We start from the raw sequence: 20,430 nt of genomic DNA on the forward strand, positions 1-20,430 counted from the left end.
GGCGCCCAAAAGACAAATAAGGGCAAAACAGTAAAGTGCGGCTAACGGCGACTTAACGTCCGTTAAGTGTAAGGGTAGTTTGGGTATTTTAGTGAGAGTGAGGGTCATTTGGTGAATTTCTGAAAGTCGAGGGGCATTTGGTGAATTTCGTGAAAACTCAGGGGTATTTCATAAAAAATCCGTTGAAAAATTATCTACGGCCCTGACAAAGTATGGATTTAAGCAATCATACTCAGATTACTCGTTATTTACTATGTCAAAGGGAGACTTACAATTGAGTGTTCTAGTTTACGTGGATGATATGATTATTGCAGGAAACAACGTATTTGCGTTAAATAATTTTAAAGCATACTTGAGTCAGTGGTTTAAAATGGAAGATCTGGGTCATCTGAAATACTTTCTAGGACTGGAAGTTGCCCGCAGCAAAAGTGGATTTTACGTATGTCAAAGAAAATATGCACTCGATATTATTTCAGAAACAGGTTTACTGGGTGCTAAGCCTGCGGACTTTCCAATGGAACAAAATCACAAGTTAGCACGAGCAGACGGCAAGGAGATGGTTGATGGGGAGAAATACAGGCGTCTGGTAGGACGTCTAATTTATTTGGCAGTGACTAGACCAGATTTAGCATATTCAGTGCACATTTTGTCTCAGTTTATGCAAGCTCCGAAAGAGGAACATTGGGACGCAGCATTACGGGTAGTACGTTACTTGAAAAAGTGCCCGGGTCAAGGTATTCTTTTACGTTCTGACAGTGCTTTGCAATTAGAAGGTTGGTGCGACTCAGATTGGGCTAGTTGTCCTTTAACTCGAAGTTCTTTAACCGGATGGTTTGTTATGCTTGGTCTGTCTCCCGTATCATGGAAAACTAAGAAACAACACACAGTGCCACGTTCGTCTGCCAAAGCGGAATATCGTTCTAAGGCAGCGTTAAACATGTGAGTTAAAATGGTTGAAGCAGCTCCTTACAGATTTGGGTGTAGAACATAAAAAGGGTATGAATGTGTTTTGTGACAGTCAGTCCGCTCTTCACATTGCACAGAATCCAGTGTTTCATGAACGGACAAAACATATTGAAGCAGACTGTCATTTTATACGCGATGCCATCAAAGAAGGTATTATTTGTCCGTCGTACGTGTCAACAAAGTTGCAGTTAGCAGATATTTTCACTAAAGCATTAGGAAAATCACAATTCAAGTTTTTCCTTGGCAAGATGGGCATTCGAGAGCTTCATGCTCCAACTTGAGGGGGGATGTTAAGATAGAATACTAGTATAACTAGGATACTAGAATTAATATTGTACGTTATAGAATTAGTCTAGGATTATATTACTGGAATCCTAGTAGAAGATCAGAACCTAGTTTATGTTGAGTTAGAACTCTCATATGCTGTACTATTTAAATTCTTGATGATTAACATTAATAAAGCAACTTGAACAATATTTATCAGATACAGTATTTGATTTCAAATGATCCATTTCAAATTCGAGAATTCAAATACTGACATTCAATTCCAAATTCTTTGTTTGGGAAATATGATAATTTTAAATTATCATTTCAAATTTAACATGTTGCGTGGAAATAATGAAATTTCCAATTTCAAAATTTGATCAGAACTGATTATTTACCAGTAATCTAATTGAACAATTATGACAGCTATTGTAGAAATGGTCAAATTCAACTTATTTATTTTGCTCAATACAATTCGACAATTTGATAATCGTACCAATTATGAAATTAAATGTTTTTTCTTGTTTTAACTTATACACTTCGAAAGTAGTTTCTCTTGTTTTCAACTTGAAAACATATACTTGTAAAAACAAAACTTGAAAACATATAGAACTTCACTTTGAATCCCATCTCTTTTAATTATGGAAGACAATTTCCATCCCTTGGTCTTCTCTAAAAGCATTGAATTTTCACCTGGCTAAGATTGGCAGATCTTGAGAATTTGTATTGGTGACCTCTGAGACTAAAAAAGTGATCGACTTCACAATTGAATAAACTAAACAACTAGTCGCGGGGCATTACACGGTTAGGAGGCGATTCGGTGGTCTGGAGGCGCGGGAGGTTACAGAGGTGGATGAAGGAGATGGTGATTGCAAGAGAAGAGAGTGTGGTGGTGGGAGAACTGGTGGTTGAGGTGGTGGAGAGCTGGTGGTTGGAGCAATGGAGGAGGGAGAAAATTAGGGGTGAGAGAAAGAGCAGTAGCCGACTAGCCATTCAATCCAAGGAATTGAAATGACCACACTTTAGGTTGCATTTCAAATTCATTAAATTAAACCCATTTCTTAAAAGGCTGGGATTTGAGCCAAATCCAATTCCAAATTCCAAGAGTTCTCAAACATGTTAATTGGATCAAATCCAGAATTTCAAATGAAATTCAAGTTTCCAAACAGGCCATAAAGTGGATTGATAATTAAGGAACAACTTCAAACGAAAAATGGGTAGAACAAAGAGAACGGAGGGAGTACAAGCTTAGAAGCACATGCAATGCGTGTGTCCGATATAGAAAATTACTCCGTACATATTTAAATACTATAAAAATTATGTATTTAAATATTATGAAAATTATAAAATAGATTGTAAACATCGAGGAATTAGAAATGTCTCCACTTCCAATTCGGCGTCCTTAATAAAGCAACGGGAAAACTTATCCAACCTTGTCACTAATTTGCAGGGATAACAGTTCTCTGATGTCCAATTGTACTAAACGCTTACCTCTATTCTAAAGGGGATAACCTCTACCCATTTTGTCATTTACAAGGTGAAATTACTCAAGTTAGCCTAACACATATTTTAGCTCAAATAAATCATTGATTCCATTTCCACCACTCAAAAACTCTATATCAAACATGCTCTTAAATGGCAGTTTCTACACACTTGTAATCATTGAAGCAATTTTTAATTTTTTAAATTTTTTTTTTAAAGATCATTGACTAAGCAAAAGCAATTCTTGGTGCCATAAAAGTCCTTTTGCCCACACCATTGTATTTTTCTTGCTACGAAATACAGAGTATAATACATGAATACGGGACAAACAAAATACATTTCCCAGTCAGCATTTTTCTCAACGAGTCCGTATAAAAAAATAACACAAATATGTTGCACAGTAATGTCTCTCAACGGGTCTGTATAAACCAGAAATTAGAAAGTGCACCTGGTTGTATGTAGCTCTACATGCAACGGGTGCGTATAAACCAATAACACAAGTTTGCTGCCCAACAATGTCTATAACACATTAACACTACATCAAAATTGAAAACATCGATATCCCCTAGTGTCATATACACAATAAAAGAGGTTCTTTTATCATCTAGGTAGTTTTGAAGCTATACTATTGTAAGCATCATTTATTTCATCTTCTGTCATTTCAATGGTTTCATCACTCTCATAATCCATTGAATTACTAGTTCTGTTATCAGCTGAGACGACATTTTTACCTTTTCCTATGTTACGACTGTTAGAATTTGGTTCTCTGTTCTTCTTGTTTGAACCTTCAGGCATCTTCTTCAGTTCACCCTCATAGATCTTCTTACACGCAAGAGCCTGCTTGTGAAGATCATCCTTCGAAATTGTGGAAGAACTTTCAGCACTTTGCATTTCTACCAATTCTTCCACCACCCGAGGGACCATGTTCCATTGTTCAGTCAAATGACGTAAATCCTAAACTCCGAAATAAAACAACAGAAAACCACAAAGTTAGGGTCTGTTCGGTATCGTTTTTTGTTTTCAGTTTTCTGTTTTTACAAGACTAAAAACTAAAATATGAAAACCACAAAAACTAGTTTGCATTTTTTTGTTGTCAGGTTTCGAAATCAATATGATTACTATAAATATGACTATTTTTAGTTCATGATTCAATCTAAATCACGTGGCTTTTAAAATCAAAAAATCAAAAACTGGAAAATGACAAGCCGGCAAGTAGAACTTCTATGTTTGCTAAATTTTTGCCACACATACCTCCTCTTTTTCAAGCAAGTCTATGGCATCCTCCAAACAGGTCAAAACCCCTTCAGCAGCTACACTCCTTATCTCATTGGGCTCAGGCTGAAAAGGAAATAGTACAAATCAGTTGATGAGAGAAGATGATGAGAGAAGATGACATTTGCCTAATTGTATTAAAGATGCTATTTTAAGCACATGACCAAACTAAGATTTCATTAATGTCACACTAATGTAACCATACTAAATTCCACTTTTATCCTGTTACGTAGAAGTTTGGTTTCTACAATGGGGCATCAATAGAAGTTTTAACCGTACTAATGACTTCAACTTCATTGCCAAAAAACCATCCGATAGGCATATGATTAAGTACAAGACTAGCAACTGATTTGATATTAAGAAAGCATGAGATTGCAGAGAGAAGGGGTAAGAATTCTAAATTCATGGCTTCCTTTCTTTGGCAAAAAGCAGACTGCAGTAAAGAAAGCAATGAGGAAGTGTTTCTTTGTTTCATTTCTTTGATAGGAGAGACCTTACAGCTTTTAACCACTTTACCAAGTAAGCAGCATACTTTTACAAGCATAAACAGAGTTTAATACGGGGCATTAGCATGAATTATACAAACTTCGATTATTCTAGGCAAATCTCCTTAAACTTAATAGTTTTAATACCATGAAGGCACATTATCGATGTTCAAACCCTCAAAAAAGAATTTTTGTAGTTTATTAGCCAAAGAAATAGTATTACCCATTGACCCTCGTACTGGATTTCTTACTATGCCGTTCTTATTCCCTAAAGGTTGTTCACGTGCAGCAAAAATCACTTGCAGTACACCTTTTTATTTCAATTTAGTTATTCACAGTTCATGCACGCTTAATCTAGGTGAAAATTTGTCAATTTAGGTCATTTATTCCCTGTTAACCAGGCAAAGATGGCTTACAGGAATACCGTGTCAAAACCAATACAGTTAGGTGGAAGAAAAGAGGGCATAAGCACATTTTAGTTTACGCAGTGCACAAAGTTAGAAATGATGATTATCTTGAAACTTCTACAATACTCTAACTGGCTTTTGATAGATTACTCATAGAATTATGGTAATATTAACAACATACTGAAATTCAGAATCCAGAAAAATGTTTGAACTATTTTACCTAGACATATTTACATGTGTCAAGTATGTGTGTCCCTATCACATTCCCAAACTCTGGAAACAAGTAAGGGATACAACATCCAAGTCATACAACATTCATAAAACAAATTTTTGCTCTAAAGTACTTTGGCATGTGGCCATGTGCCTTCGACATTAAAAATACACCAGCACATATATTTTGCCAACTCTTGTTAGAAACCTAGTCTCTGATCCATTTGTAAGCATATATTGCATAATTTGTCTGTGTGTCCAAGTGAAAATTGACGTGTGAGGTATAAATTAGTCCAAATCTTGTCTCCCCCGCCCAAAACAAAGTTAAAAATTAAAAATTTGCTTTGTTCCCTTACTTTTGTTAAAAGCAATATCATAGTGTACCTTCTCTTCCTGACTTTCAAGCCACGTGATAGTTCTATTCAAATCATCAACTGCCCATTTCTTCACCTTGTAAGCAGCAAATTTGTCTCCAAGATATTTGGACGCATTGCTTCTCAATTCCTGCAACTAAAAAGTATGTTTCACCAGTGTAAGTGACAGCATAAATCATAAATCATTCACAATCTGCCTAGAGTCTAGTAAGTAAGCAATACATGTGAATAATATCCAACCACTCGTCAAACACTGTCAAGATTCAAGAAACTGTTAACTTCACTAAAAATTACAATTGCTAGTTTCAACTTGAATGGCCAAGTGGCTAACCTTTGGTGAACTGGAAGCTTTAGGCTCGACTTCACGTTGTTTCACTTCCTGATTGCGAGATATATTATGTTGGGATTTTTCAAAAACTGCAAGCAAACACAATATTAGCTATCAATGTCGACACCCAATTGTTGTTTCATTTCTACCACCTCTATTCTAACCTAATAACCTTAGAAGAGGGGGATTTCTCATGATACCTTGGTTCCCTGTATGAGTGATGTTGCTTTTCCTCCAAGGTTTACCAACATGCATAAGATAAGTTTCAATGTCAACAAGCTTCTTCTGGGTGTAGCATTCTATAAACCAGTCCTAACAATAAACACACTGGAAAATATAAGAATAACAACTTGATTTGCATGAAGAAGATTAGCAAGCAAACAAAAGAACTAACAGAGAGAACAAACACCTAAGATATATCAATTATCAACAAAAAAATGTAGTCAATAAGTCAAATCACTATATCACCATACGAGGCACAGAAACAAAATAACCATGTAAATTCAAGACTCAAGAGTTAGGTTGAATATTTGAACAGCGTGTGGTTTGTTACAAGAACAAACGTAAACCGCGGTTTCTAATATACAAAACTCTATGAGAATACTTGTTTGGTTAAAGCGTAAATTTGACACAGGACTTCACTGAGTAACTGACAGCCTAACCTCCCCCAGCCATCAGCCACACACACACAACAAAAAATACCCTATACCCCATGACACAAAAACGTTGTACAGCCTTAAATCAGTACTATTATCCTTAATAACACATTAAAACTATGAGCCATGACTCATGAGGGTACCAAGTAATGCGTTAGCGTAGTTGATGTATTATGGTCATCAGTCATCTCATATTCAGGTATTTCAGTTTACGTATGTTTTTATTGGCATTACTTTCCCTACGAAATTTAGATGCTTTGATATATTGACTCTTGTGAGTTATGAAGTGCTATGCGCCTGTGCCCATAAGTCATATAGATTTGAGTGTTTTCCCTTCAAAAACTTAGGTTCTACTTCCATTACCATATTGTACACTTAAACAGGTTGGGAAGTGTTCAACAAAATTCCTTGCCCGTCACCTTGTTCAATCAATTAAGTTTGTTATGAATGACAGAGAAACCAAAGCAACTTCAAGCAAAGATACAAGTTCCCTCCACCCAGGAATACCTTCCTGTTTACCCTTCACCAATTGTGGAATGTTCACATGTTTTAAGAAAATCCTGCTACAAGACATGTAAACATTGTAATAGGACTAGAAGTCAGAATATATTCTGGGAAACTATCCAAATGACAGGAGTAGCATTAGCAATCATTTCTCCAAAGAAATAGTTCAAAGAAAAGGCGTACTTTGTTTCAGTTGTTGACCCTTAAACTTACCCCAGACCATTAATGATTCAAGAAAACGAAACAAAGAAAAAAATGAATGATAAAAAGCATGTTCAAACGCAATGCAAGCAAGATTTTTGACCAAGATAAAGGTGCAAACCTTTGAAACAATTGTTCCACCATCTGCTTCAACTTGTCGAAACTTCGGGGTATTCCGAAATGCACAAACCAAAAGAGTGCAATTTGAATTCCAATCCTGCTGATATTCTGCCCCCATTTCTAAAGCCTGTGACCGCAATATACCTCGCTCGGGGTTTACAAAGCCTGACAGAACAAAAACTACCCCTTCCTGTCCATATTACACCGAAAAATCATTCTCTTTCAACAAGAATTGCATCATATATTCATATGGGATTATTCACAAATCTAAACTCAAATATAAATGTAATCATACCAAGAGATTGGAGAACTCCGATTTCTTTGGACCGGCTGAAGAGGAATTCTCTTCACCACTATCTTTCACTCCTTTACCTCGCCCTCTCACTTTTTTCTGCAAACTGTCATCATCCATTCTATCATTACCTTGTTTATCACCACTTCCACCGTCTCTTGCACTCATCCAAGAAGGTAAGGCTCGCTTCGGATTCTTAGCAGTCCCAGAATTGGGACTTGCATTTGAAGATGACATGTCAAAAATCAACCCCCTACTATTCAAGCTTCTTCTAGTGGGATTCACTCACAGTTGGATTAACTCAAACCTCTGAACACAACCACATACAAAACCAACAATAAGCAGCACCTTTATGTCAACATAATCCTACTTGAAACCAAATTTTAAACATAATAATGGACAAACGAAAAAACAAAATCCCAGTTCAAATCGATATCTTTATGCCCCATACAAAACCAACAAAAAAAAAACCAAGCACCTCTATGTCAACATAATACAACTTGAACATTTTCAAAATAATAATGGCAAACAAATAAAATAAAATCCCAGTTCAAATCGATATCAGAATTTACATTGCACCATACAATCATACATTATGCGCCACCAAACAATATTATCAATACTCCAATTTCAAAGCAGATATAAACAAATTGCCCCAATTTTATATGGGATGATTTGGTTTACACTTACAATTACAATCAGCCATTTCATCCAAATCATAAAATCATCCCATAAAATAAACATAAACATGCAACCAAAGAATTACAAACAATAAAACGACGACTTTAGGATTTATCTATGTTATAGTGAACTGACTCACTGAGCATGCATCATTGTTCATCAGCATACATTACAATACTATGATTTCCGCTAAAATCGAAAGAAATAAAAGAGGAAGTGGACTTTTACAGAAATTTGAAAGGGAAAGTTGTACCTACCTCGATGATTCTAGAGAGAGAAAAAGAGATTGCCGGATTTTGTTTATTCTCGCCGGCCGTTGAAAGTTGTGGGCGCTATGCCGGAATTTTCTTCATACTTGGGTTTGGACCATTGCGATAAACGGGGCTTAAAAGTGGCTTTGGGCCGTTTGGTATGTTTTTTCACTTTTTCTTAATCCCGTTATCCAATCTCGCATATTAGTCATAATCTAATCTAACTAATCGTATATACACGCGATGCGTGCGAATATAAGAAACAAACAGATTTGTGTTATTACATTTAAACCTGAAATAACATGTAAAAAATTTAATAGAAATGCGGTGCGTGCAAATCAGGCCCGGCTAAAGGCGATCTAACCGGATCTACATCACAGGGCCTCCAAATTACCGGAGACGGCCCTGATGCGAATATAAGAAACATACTTCGTATAGTTAGATAGAGTCGAACACATATAAACCGATTAATTAAAATGGTATTCCCTCGAAAAGGAGAAAAAAATATTGATTTAAATGGTAAGAATTTATTTAAGGGGCTAGATTGATTAAAATGCTTCTTTAGACTTTTCCTATTGGGTATGTTGTCATTATATTCTCTATTCTATAAGTATGGAGGGTATTAATTACCGCACCACTCTCCAAAAGTGACACTTGTTTAAGAACGGAGGTAGTACAAAGCAATATTGTAGCTTTTGAAGGGTTACAACTTACAGGTGTTACTTATTGTGGCTATCAGTGGCGGATTTTGAACAATTTTACAAGGGAAGCAGTAGAATTGAATAATTAAACAAGTACTCCCTCCGTCCCGGAATACTCGCACCGGTTTGACTTTTTGCACTATTCACATAATTCACTTTGACCCTATTTTATTTATAGTATATGAAAACAAAAGTTAGCATATAATATATTGTTGGCTTCATCTTAACATATATTTTTAAAATATTAATATTTCATAAGTTTTTATAATATGTAGTTAAACATATTGGTGGTCAAAGTTGTGCATTGACAAGCGTATCGACTCAAACCGGTACGAGTATTTTGGGCAGAGGGAGTACTTCATATAATATGCAATTTATACAATTATACACAATTTTTTTGGGCACAACTAAATATTCAATGTGGAATTTTCCTGCCAATGAGGTTGAGCCTAGTCGCCCACACAAGCCATGAGGAACATGCCACTAGCCACTATGTTGTATGGAGGAGTATTTTCAATCTTGTACGTTTGAGTATTAGTTAACTGGTGTTACTTCTAATTTAAAATATGTTAAATACGGGTCTGGATCGCACCTGTCATCGAGAGAGAGTCCACCTACAAGATCGTAGGAGGTCCCACCTTAAAATCATATGGCAATAATGGGAGTAACCCCTTGACATTACTCCCTCTGTATTTATTTAAGGGATACACTTGCTTTTTCCGGCCGTATTTATTTAAGAGATACACTTGCCATTTTTAGTAACTTATCAACCCCACCATCTAATTAAATAATATATCTACACCCCACCCCCACCCCCCACTCCCTAAAATGACATGGTCCCTACTTGTTTTTCTTATTAAAATATCTACTCAACCCCACTTGTTTTATTACTTTATTTCATTAAATTCTTTTTCTTAATACCCGTGCCCGACCAAGTGTATATCTTAAATAAATACGGATGGAGTATTAAGTGATTAACTCTCTTCTCTTTTATCAATGTGGGACTCTCACACGTGATGTTTTATGGGTCAGATCTTAACACTTCCCCTCACGTGTGAGGTCCCTTTTCAATATGGGTCACATGTGATGTTTCATGGGTCAGAGTGTCTTTATCACTCCCCCTCACATGGATCCCGTTCAGTTGGCCCATAATACAATATAGTAAGGTCTCAACTGTGGGTCTGGCTCTGATACCCTGTTAAATACGGGCCTAGGTCGCACCCGTCATCAAGAAAGAGAGTTCACCTAACAAGAGCGCAGGAGGTTCCACCTTAAAACCATATGAGAACAAGGGGATTAGCCCCTTGACATTATTAAGTGATTAACTCTATTCTCCTTTAACAATGTGGGACTCTCATACGTGATGTTTCTTGGATCAGATTTTAACAAAATCGTATAACGCAACTGATTGGATAGCTAATATAGGACATCTAGTTCAAGACTCAATGTACATTGATAGTTGTAATAGTCCGCTACTCCTCTTGATTCTTTATAGTGGTCACTTAGGTGTAACTCTCGAAAGGAGGACCTCTTACTAAGGAAAATATAACGCTAATAACGCTAATCCGCTACTTATAAGTTATAACAAAGGAAAATAACGCTAATCCGCTACTTATAAGTTACGGAGTATAACAAAGGAAAATACGCCGTAATCAGTAATGAAAATATACAGCAGCCTATCAACATCAGTTTATTTATTTCTTCCAAAAGCACTAATCTACAAACCTAAAGAATTTATCTTTCTTCTTCCTTCATGTGCATGTCTAAAATCCTATCATAATTGGGAAGATATTAGTAAACGTCATAAACACACTCACCAAACTCACCTCTCCAATTTATGCTGACCAAATCAAGCAGTTGTGTACTTGTGTTACATCAATATAATTCTCATACCCTACCAATCTAACCATACCTTACCTTACCATGTTGCAATTACATGCATTAACAAAAACACAACCCAAGTCAAAGGGCAACACAAAATGGACCTCCATATTAGGTTGCACTAATTCATTGGTCCACACCCTCAATTGCTTACTCCTACTAAGCTCATGGATCAAATCGCACTAGGGGCATTTTAGGTTCTCAATTTTTCTTACTCCCTAATTCTTAGGATTTCTTACCCTTAATCCCCGCTTTTAACTTTTAGTGGCCTAATGGGACCAGGGGTGAAAGTTTGGTAGGAAAAAACCGAAAACTGAACCGAAGCGAATAAGAAATTCGGTTTGGTTTTTTTCCCTATTCGGTTCGGTTTGGGCTGAGATTCTTTTAAAAAATAGTTTTATGGTTTGGATTGGATTGAAAAGTCTGAAACCGAATAAACCGAACTAAAATCGAATAAGAAGGTACAATAATTTAGGTCTAATTCTCATGGTTTAAACAAATAGAAAAATATAGTAACAATTAAGGTCCCGAAAATTGGCTAGAAACAAGTATAATATAGGCCCAAAAATAGACCAAAGTGAAAGGTATAATATTGGCCAATGAAAATTCGATTTTATAGTTTGTATTGGACTGAAAAATTAAAATTCGGTTCGGTTTGGTTTGGTTTGGATTAAAAGGTTATTTGGTTTGGATTCGATTTGGGCCTTAATCCAAACTGAAAACCGAACTTTCACCGCTAAATAAGACTAACCATCACTCGCTATTATTTATGTAAAGTACGAACGAATTAGTCTATGTTCTTATTACTTATACGGAGTACTTATTTATCTTGAAACTAAAGTAGAAAATACCATAAAAAATCAGATCAAACCAAAAAACACTCACAAAAAACGTTCAAGCATACCAGACCATGAAGAACCATACCATACCAGAAACTATAAAAATCATATGGAGTACTATCAAACTAGGTGAATATAGCTTTATTTATGTAATCCGATAGAACATTTCTCCTTATCCTACGAAAGACAATATAATAAATAAATAAAAGCTACCAATTTTATTTTATTTTGGCAAATAAAGGAGTTAAGCTAATAAATGGGGTCTAACCTTTTGAACTTTTCACCGTTTAGGACCTATACCTTTTTTTTTCACCGTTTGGGACCTCATTCCCCTTTTCCGGCCAAATTTAACTAGAGTACATTAAAAGGTTAGGTCCTTGGGTTAAAAGGTTAAAGTAAATCAAAAGTTTGAGGACTAACCTTTTCGTTTTTTCACCTTTTAGGACCTGAACTTTTTTTTTTCACCTTTTGAGACCTCATTCAAGTTTTCATGTAATTCCAATTCAATTATTAAAGTTTCTAATCATTAACATATAATAAGTTCAAATTGAAATGATACGTAACTTAATTCATAAATTTAGCTCATATATAAATTGATTTGGGTATCAAATAATCTAATGAATAAAGAAGCAAATAATTATTTACAAGCTGATCATATTTTATATATTCGGTTATGGTGTCCAATGACAATAGAAGAATTAAGCAAAAAATATAGTAGAGTACGATGTTCATACAATTATACTCAAAGGTTTACGGGGATGGTGGAACTAAAAATACACTACGGAATTTTCCTCCCCGGGACCCAAGTTGTTAGGAAGATCCGCCATTGATGGTATATCCTCACAATTATTTGTGGTCTGTTTGAAGAATATTAATAATGTCTACACAAAAACGTAAAAATAATAAAAATAGGTTAATTTTAAACGAATCTGATTTTGATCACAAGTTAATATATCATACTATTTCTTGATTGTTCTATGACAGTAAAGACAATTGGATTATTGATGCTCATATTTGATGAGGTACTTAAATGATTTATGCTTAACTCGATCATAATCAGCAATTTCCGAATTAAAATTGCTGACCTCAAATTTTCTATAAACATATTCAAATCAGTTGTTATTGGATTACGTAAATTAAGTTTCAACTATTAAAGATCTTATGAATGAGTAAATAATCTATGATGTTTGGAGAAGAGTACTATGTAGTTTTAATTGTATGATGGGGTTTGGGAAAGATGAATTATTATTATTATTATTATTATTATTATTATTATTATTATTATTATTATTATTATTATTATTATTATTATTATTATTATTGTTGTTGTTAAATATATTAATAAAAATTATTACATAAAAATTAATAAAAATAAAAATATTAATAACTATTATTATAATTATTAATTTGAGCGATAATTTTTTTTTTTTTTTGCATTTCCTGATTTTATTTTTATAGTAAATAAGTTGGTATACAAAATATGGATATGAGGTCCCAAAAGGTGAAAAAAAATATTCGGGTCCTAAATGGTGAAAAAATCAAAAAGTTGGACCCTAACCTTTGTCTTAATTTATTGTTTGAGTGATAGTATGGTTAACGGTGAGTTAAACTATGGTTAACTGGCCGGAAAATGAACATGAGTCCCCAAAAGGTGAAAAAAAAAAGTTGAGGTCCTAAAGGGTGAAAAAAACAAAAGGTTGGACCCCAACCTTTAGCTTAACTCGCAAATAAAGCTACCAATTGTTTGTTGGTTCAATATTGATTAGGGTTGGATTTGGTAGGGAGGACCCTGTGTTCAATTCCCGCAATAATAATTGGGAGGGGACTGAAACCTATCAACTCAGAATTCGCCCCGAATCCAGAACCGGGTGCTAACAAAAAAAAATCTGTATATTACGTGGCACAACTACACTGGTCCCTACCCTCCATTGCATGCTCCCACAAAGCTCAATTTCCAAAAAGTACCCCTCCTCACAGTCCTCAGTCACTCCCTCCATTAACTGCATTTAACAAAATCATTTGGCGTCCACTAAGCTGTTCTGCCTTCACTTTTTGGCGGGGAGGAAAGTGAAAATGAGAAATCCCCCCTTTTACCAAACAATCCCTTGAAATTCTTGAAATATTTTTCCCGCTGATAAAAAAGTTAAAACAAAATTAAAAAATACGAAGTACTACCCTGTATCCATCAACAGGAATGACAAAATAATGTTAGGGTTTCTACATTTCTTGTTTGTAGTATATGGGCTTCTTTTTCTTATCTCATTATGTGTTTTTAGTTTTTAGATTTAGATACTTTAGGAGAGAGAAAGTGACATTTTGGAAAAAGGGTTTTGTAGAAAAACTGTGGGGTTTTCTGGGTTTCCCTTTGATTACTCAACTTTGCAGAAAGATTAAACTTTATTAGTGTCTAAAGCTGGAAATATGGGTAATTAAGGGCTAATTTTTTTATGGGTCCCTTTTATTTATTTCAATGCTGGTGTTGATTGCTACCACATTACTACATTAGTGTCTACTTTTTTGTGGGTTTGTGTCTTGTTTTCTTTCTTATTTAGTTGAGATTTCTTGGTTTATTTTTTCATTTTTTTGTTGACAGCACAGAGATTTCTGGGTTATTTTCACCAAATGTGGGAAGTTTGAACTTTGAAGAAGTTGCAAGTTTGTTGATCTTGTTGGGTAGTTTGGTTGCTCAAAAGCTTCTGTTCTGGTAAGAAAAATCCCCCCTTTATTACCTTTTTCCTCCTTTTTGTGTGTGCATTTTGTAATAGTAGATCTTTAATAGCTACATTTTACCAATTTCATTTTCTAGCTTGCCTTTTGATGCTTAGGGTTTGAAATAATGCAATATTTGGTTGTTATAATGTCAGAAAATGTGGTATATTTGAGTTTGGAATATTTATAATTTCAGGTAAAAAACTGGCATAGGGGTCTGAAGGTAGAATGATGAAGCTTTTTAGGGTTGTATTGGTATCCCTATATTTGGTTTCTACGATGGGGCAGCTTCCATCACCGGACATTATATCATTGCTTCAATTTAAGAAGGGTATTAAGCATGACCCTACTGGTTATGTGTTGAATTCATGGAATGAGGAGTCCATTGATTTCAATGGGTGTCCATCTTCTTGGAATGGAATTGTTTGTAATGGTGGTCATGTTGCCGGGGTTGTTCTTGATAACTTAAGTCTGTCTGCTGAAGCAGATTTGAGTGTTTTTGCTAACCTTACTATGCTGGTAAAACTTTCAATGGCAAACAATTCAATTAGTGGTAATCTCCCTGATAATATAGGATCCTTTGATAAACTTCAGTATTTGGATATCTCAAACAACCTTTTTGCTGGCTCTTTACCTTCAGAAATTGGTGGTTTAGCCACTCTACAGAACCTTTCATTTGCCGGAAACAATTTCTCTGGACCGATTCCTGATTCTATTTCGGGACTCACTTCACTCGAGTCTCTTGACTTGAGCCGCAACTCCTTTTCCGGCCCTTTGCCTTCTTCATTGACAAAGCTAGGAAGTTTAGTTAATCTGAATTTATCTGACAACGAATTCAGGAACAAGGTTCCAAAAGGGTTTGAATTGCTTTCAAGTCTTGAGGTGCTTGACTTGCATGGGAATATGCTTGATGGAGATCTTGATTACGAGTTTTTGCTATTCTCAACTGCTATTCATGTTGATTTAAGTAACAATCAACTTGAAAATTCTGGTTCGAAGAAGGAGAAATTCCTGGCTGGTATTTCTGAGACGGTAAAGTATCTGAATCTCAGTCACAACAGGCTTACTGGATCACTAATTGGTCAAACTCAGCTCTTTGAGAATCTGAAGGTTTTGGATTTGAGTTACAATATGTTCTCAGGAGAGTTGCCTGAATTCAACTTTGTTTATGATCTTGAGGTCCTCAGGTTGAGCAACAACAGGTTTTCAGGGTTCGTTCCTAATGATTTGCTGAAAGGAGATCCCGTACTTCTTACTGAGTTGGATTTGAGTGGCAATAATCTCACAGGTACTAAACAGTAAACAATACACATCGTTTTGGAAAATCTTACTTTTGCTTTAATAATCCTTTGATTTTGTTTATTGTCATGCAAGTAGTTTATGATTTAATCCCTTCTTTACCTTCGATTTAGCAGTTATGTTAACTACTTTTGAAGATAAGTTTAATCGATATAACTTCTGCTATCGCAGGTTCAATAAGCATTATCATGTCTACAACGCTTCGGACACTTAATCTGTCTTCAAATAGTCTTTCTGGTGAGCTGCCACTGCTGACTGGAGACTGTGCTATCCTTGATTTATCAAAAAATCAGTTTCAAGGGAACTTGTCAAAATTGATAAAATGGGGAAACGTTGAATTCCTTGATCTCAGCCAAAATCGTTTGACAGGTCCTGTTCCTGAAACAACATCTCAGTTTTTGCATCTAAACTATCTCAACCTTTCCCATAACTCCCTCAGTAGCAGTCTCCCAAAAGTTGTGACACAGTTCCCAAAACTTAGTATCCTGGACCTAAGTTTCAACCAATTAGATGGACCTTTTCAGAGTGGTTTATTAACTATGCCCACTTTGAAAGAATTACATCTTGCTGGAAATTCTTTTGTTGGAAGTATTAAGTTCTCTCCTTCCCCAGATCAATCCAATCTCCGAGTACTCGATCTTGCTGATAATCATTTAGGTGGCTACTTTCCAGACAGATTTGGTTCATTGACTGGTTTAGAGGTGCTTAATCTTGCTGGAAATAATTTTTCGGGTTCTTTGCCAACTTCTATGAACGATATGAGTTCGTTGACTTCTTTAGATTTATCTGAGAATCACTTTACTGGTTCTTTGCCAACTAACTTGTCTAGCAACCTTCAAAGCTTTAATGCATCATACAATGACCTTTCTGGGGTTGTTCCAGAGAATCTGAGAGTATTCCCTCGTTCATCTTTCTACCCTGGAAATTCTAAGCTACAATTTCCCAATGCACCTCCTGGAACAGAAAGTTCAGGTGGAAACTCAAAGAGGAAATCAATGAAGAACCTGATTAAAGTGATAATCATTGTTGCATGTGTGGTTGTGTTTTTCATTTTGATTTTGCTTGCCATCTTCGTACATTATATTCGCATCTCAAGAAGACCTATATCTGATGATGATGTCACTAAGAAAGATGTCAAGAGGAAGGTGCCACCAAGTAATCCCTCCGGCATTGGTGGGACCCGGAATTTGGTTGTTTCAGCTGAAGACATTATCACCACCACCGCCGCCAAGAAAGGTTCCTCGTCTGAGATAATGAGTAGTCCTGATGAAAAAGCTGGCATTGTAACAGATTTTTCTCCATCTAAAACTAGCCAGTTATCTTGGTCACCAGAATCTGGAGATTCTTTTGCCAAACTTGATGTGAGGTCACCTGATCGGTTAGCAGGCGAGTTAAATTTTCTTGATGATACCGTATCTTTGACACCCGAGGAGCTGTCAAGAGCTCCAGCAGAGGTTTTGGGTCGTAGCAGCCATGGAACTTCTTATAGAGCTACACTGGAAAATGGTATGTTCTTAACTGTGAAGTGGCTTCGAGAAGGTGTTGCGAAACCAAAGAAGGATTTTGCCAAAGAGGCTAAGAAATTTGCGAATATAAGGCATCCTAATGTTGTTGCATTGCGAGGGTACTACTGGGGACCTACGCAGCATGAGAAACTTATTCTGTCAGATTACATTTCACCTGGAAGTCTTGCAAGTTTTCTTTATGGTAAGAACTTGTGTTCTCTTGTCAATAGTTGGTTTTTACACTGCCTTTATTAGTTCCTTTTTTTTTGCGGGAAAACCTTTGTTAAGTTTTGTTCTGTTCACATTATCTTCACTTATTTTAGGAAAAATAAGTCCAGATAAGTTCATATAAGATAAGTTCAGGAAAAATAAGGGTTGACCAAATACAATTTATAAATAAAATAAGTTTTGATAAGTTTTAATAAGTTAAGATAAGATAAGTTTAAAAAATAAGTGAAAATCAGGTGAATAGAAGCACCCTTAGTTCTCTTATTTGACTTTACCATGCATTTTCCTTTTATGATATAACATAGCTGTACTTATTACCAGGTTACTCTTAGTATGTTGCATAAGCATCGCCTGATCTTGGGTTGTGGTATTATTAGTTTTCTGTGATTAGCATGCTTAAACTTTTTGGTAAAGTAACCTGTATTTTTAGTGAAGGTTGATATAGTATAAGATGTCATTTTGCGTCAGCATTCTTCTTCCTCCATTTTGGCCCTTCTTTTTCTAGTAAACGTTTTACATCTCACCTGGAAGTCTTGCAAGTTTTCTTTATGGTAAGAACTTGTGTTCTCTTGTCAATAGGTGGTTTTTACACTGCCTTTTTAGTTCTCTTTTCTTTGAGGAAAACCTTTATTAGTTCTCTTATTTGACTTTACCATGCATTTTCCTTTTATGATAGAACATAGCTGTACTTAATGCCAGGTTAGTCTTAGTATGTTGCATAAGCATCACCTGATCTTGGGTTGTAGTATTATTAGTTTTCTGTGATTAGCATGCTTAAACTTTTTGGTAAAGTAACCTGTATTTTTGGTGAGGGTTGATATAGTATAAGATGTCATTTTGTGTCAGCTTCTTCATCCTCCATTTTAACCTTTCTTTTCTGAAACGTCTTATGTATAACGTGTTTAAAAGAGATGAAAATATTCAGTTAATTTAGTCTGATGGAGATACATAAGTTCTTGCTGTCTGAAGGTCCACTACCCTTGAAAATCTTGCTATTCTGCAGTTGATTATGCTTGTTTGCGTAGATCTACGATTACACATCTCATTATTGTTGGCTACTTGTTGTGTCTTACTCTGTATATATTCTTCCTGCATAGAACTTTCCCTCCCTTGACAAATTGTAGGAGTAAAATGTTTTCATCCTGTTTGTTCATGGATTCTGTCAGATGCAATAATCCTATATGCATAGATACCTTTTCCAGTCCTTTTGCATAATTGTAGACGGTAATTCATAAATAGTGTTCATTGAACTTCTATTTTCATCTGAAATTGTTATTACTCCGCATTATAATAGTAATAATAGCAAGGAAAATTTGACTTTTACCACCTAAAAAAATTGATAAATTTTGTTTTACCACCTAAAAAACATATATTGTATTTTACCGCCTAAAAATAAATAAAAATTGTTTTTTTTACCACCTCTTAACAGTAAGATGAACATAAACATTATGCGGACCCCAATTCAACGACTATATTTCTGATCTCCTTCTTTACTCCCACAATTTTCATGTATAATATAAGCTATGATATGCCCTCGCTTCCCATTAATTCACATAATTTGGTAATATCTCTCAAATTGATAGATGCATAATTATTTCCCTGATTTGCAAACAAGAATCAAGTTGCTTTAACGTATGATTTATGTTTGATTTGCGTCAAAAAAGGCGTCTCACATAACGTTTCCATCTATCTTGCCGTTTTTAGGTGGTAAAAAACAAATTTTATTTTATTTTTAGGTGGTAAAAAAACAATTTACCCTAATAACAATAGTTACTACATTTTTTTGTTCAGACCGACCAGGGAGAAAAGGTCCGCCATTAACCTGGCCACAGAGACTGAAAATCGCAGTTGACGTTGCACGTGGTCTGAACTATCTCCATTTTGATCGAGCTCTTCCTCATGGTAACCTAAAAGCAAACAACATATTATTAGATGGTCCTGATTTGAACGGAAGAGTAGCAGATTACTGTCTTCATCGTCTCATGACTCAAGCTGGAACCATTGAGCAAATCCTTGATGCTGGTGTTTTAGGTTACAGAGCACCAGAATTAGCTGCTTCTAAGAAACCACTACCATCTTTCAAGTCTGATGTCTTTGCCTTTGGAGTTATATTGTTGGAGTTGTTGACTGGTAAATGTGCTGGTGAAGTTGTATCTGGTGAAGAAGGAGGTGGTGTTGATTTGACAGATTGGGTTCGGTTACGGGTTGCTGAAGGACGGGGTTCTGATTGCTTTGACTCTGTGTTGACTTCGGAAATGGGAAATCCTACTGTTGACAAGGGTTCAAAGGAGGTACTTGGGATTGCTTTACGTTGTATACGGTCAGTTTCAGAAAGACCAGGTATTAAGACTATATATGAAGATCTTTCATCCATTTAGTTTTTTTTTTTGGGAATTTTGATTTTTAGATGTTCATGGAATTGGATATGTTAGAGAAGTTTCACTTTTTGAGTGTTAGTTTTTGTGTAGGCGGGGGTGGGAGTCGTTCTCTTGAATGATGGTTGTACAAAATGAGCCATTATTCAATGTTTTTTGCATTTTGAGATTAGATTCCCATATGTAAAAAGAATTGCAGATATCACTTTGCAAATGTCTTATTGGCAATGTGAAATCCTTCAAATTGTTAATCAAATTTCTTGCTTGATTCTGAATTTCTGACAGCTTATGGCAAAACAAGAGTAGAAACTTTGCAGTGATTGATATAGCAGTATTCTAGCTGCCTTTTTTTCTCTCTTTATTTTCATGTTATGCAATAGTTTTCTCATAGATAATACTG

At 35.5% G+C, this 20,430-nt stretch overlaps 2 protein-coding genes across 4 annotated transcripts; one reads left to right on the forward strand and one right to left on the reverse strand.

Annotated features, from left to right (window-relative positions):
- Positions 1-3,118: 3,118 nt before the first annotated feature.
- On the reverse strand, positions 3,119-8,658 carry LOC110787784 (DNA-repair protein XRCC1). Of its 2 annotated transcripts, none has more exons than XM_021992431.2 (8): positions 8,500-8,658; positions 7,565-7,870; positions 7,271-7,459; positions 5,989-6,100; positions 5,792-5,877; positions 5,471-5,590; positions 3,964-4,050; positions 3,119-3,666 (listed from the first exon to the last, which is right to left on the reverse strand). In XM_021992431.2, the coding sequence occupies exons 2-8, from the start codon at positions 7,796-7,798 to the stop codon at positions 3,313-3,315; spliced, it is 1,182 nt and encodes a 393-aa protein (XP_021848123.1). In that variant the 5' UTR covers positions 7,799-7,870; positions 8,500-8,658; the 3' UTR covers positions 3,119-3,312. The 2 variants fall into 2 exon arrangements, with proteins under 2 accessions (XP_021848123.1, XP_021848120.1); XM_021992428.2 differs by having other exon boundaries at positions 5,471-5,596.
- A 5,286-nt stretch (positions 8,659-13,944) lies between these two features.
- Positions 13,945-20,305, forward strand: LOC110787783 (LRR receptor-like serine/threonine-protein kinase GHR1). Of its 2 annotated transcripts, none has more exons than XM_021992427.2 (5): positions 13,945-14,121; positions 14,508-14,618; positions 14,820-15,911; positions 16,094-17,629; positions 19,447-20,305. In XM_021992427.2, the coding sequence occupies exons 3-5, from the start codon at positions 14,852-14,854 to the stop codon at positions 20,031-20,033; spliced, it is 3,183 nt and encodes a 1,060-aa protein (XP_021848119.1). In that variant the 5' UTR covers positions 13,945-14,121; positions 14,508-14,618; positions 14,820-14,851; the 3' UTR covers positions 20,034-20,305. The 2 variants fall into 2 exon arrangements, with proteins under 2 accessions (XP_021848119.1, XP_021848118.1); XM_021992426.2 differs by lacking the exon at positions 13,945-14,121 and adding an exon at positions 14,173-14,339.
- The last annotated feature ends 125 nt before the right edge of the window (positions 20,306-20,430 follow it).

The sequence above is a fragment of the Spinacia oleracea genome, chromosome 4 (genome assembly GCF_020520425.1).
Source record: "Spinacia oleracea cultivar Varoflay chromosome 4, BTI_SOV_V1, whole genome shotgun sequence".
In the NCBI taxonomy this organism is placed as follows: Eukaryota; Viridiplantae; Streptophyta; class Magnoliopsida; order Caryophyllales; family Amaranthaceae; genus Spinacia; species Spinacia oleracea.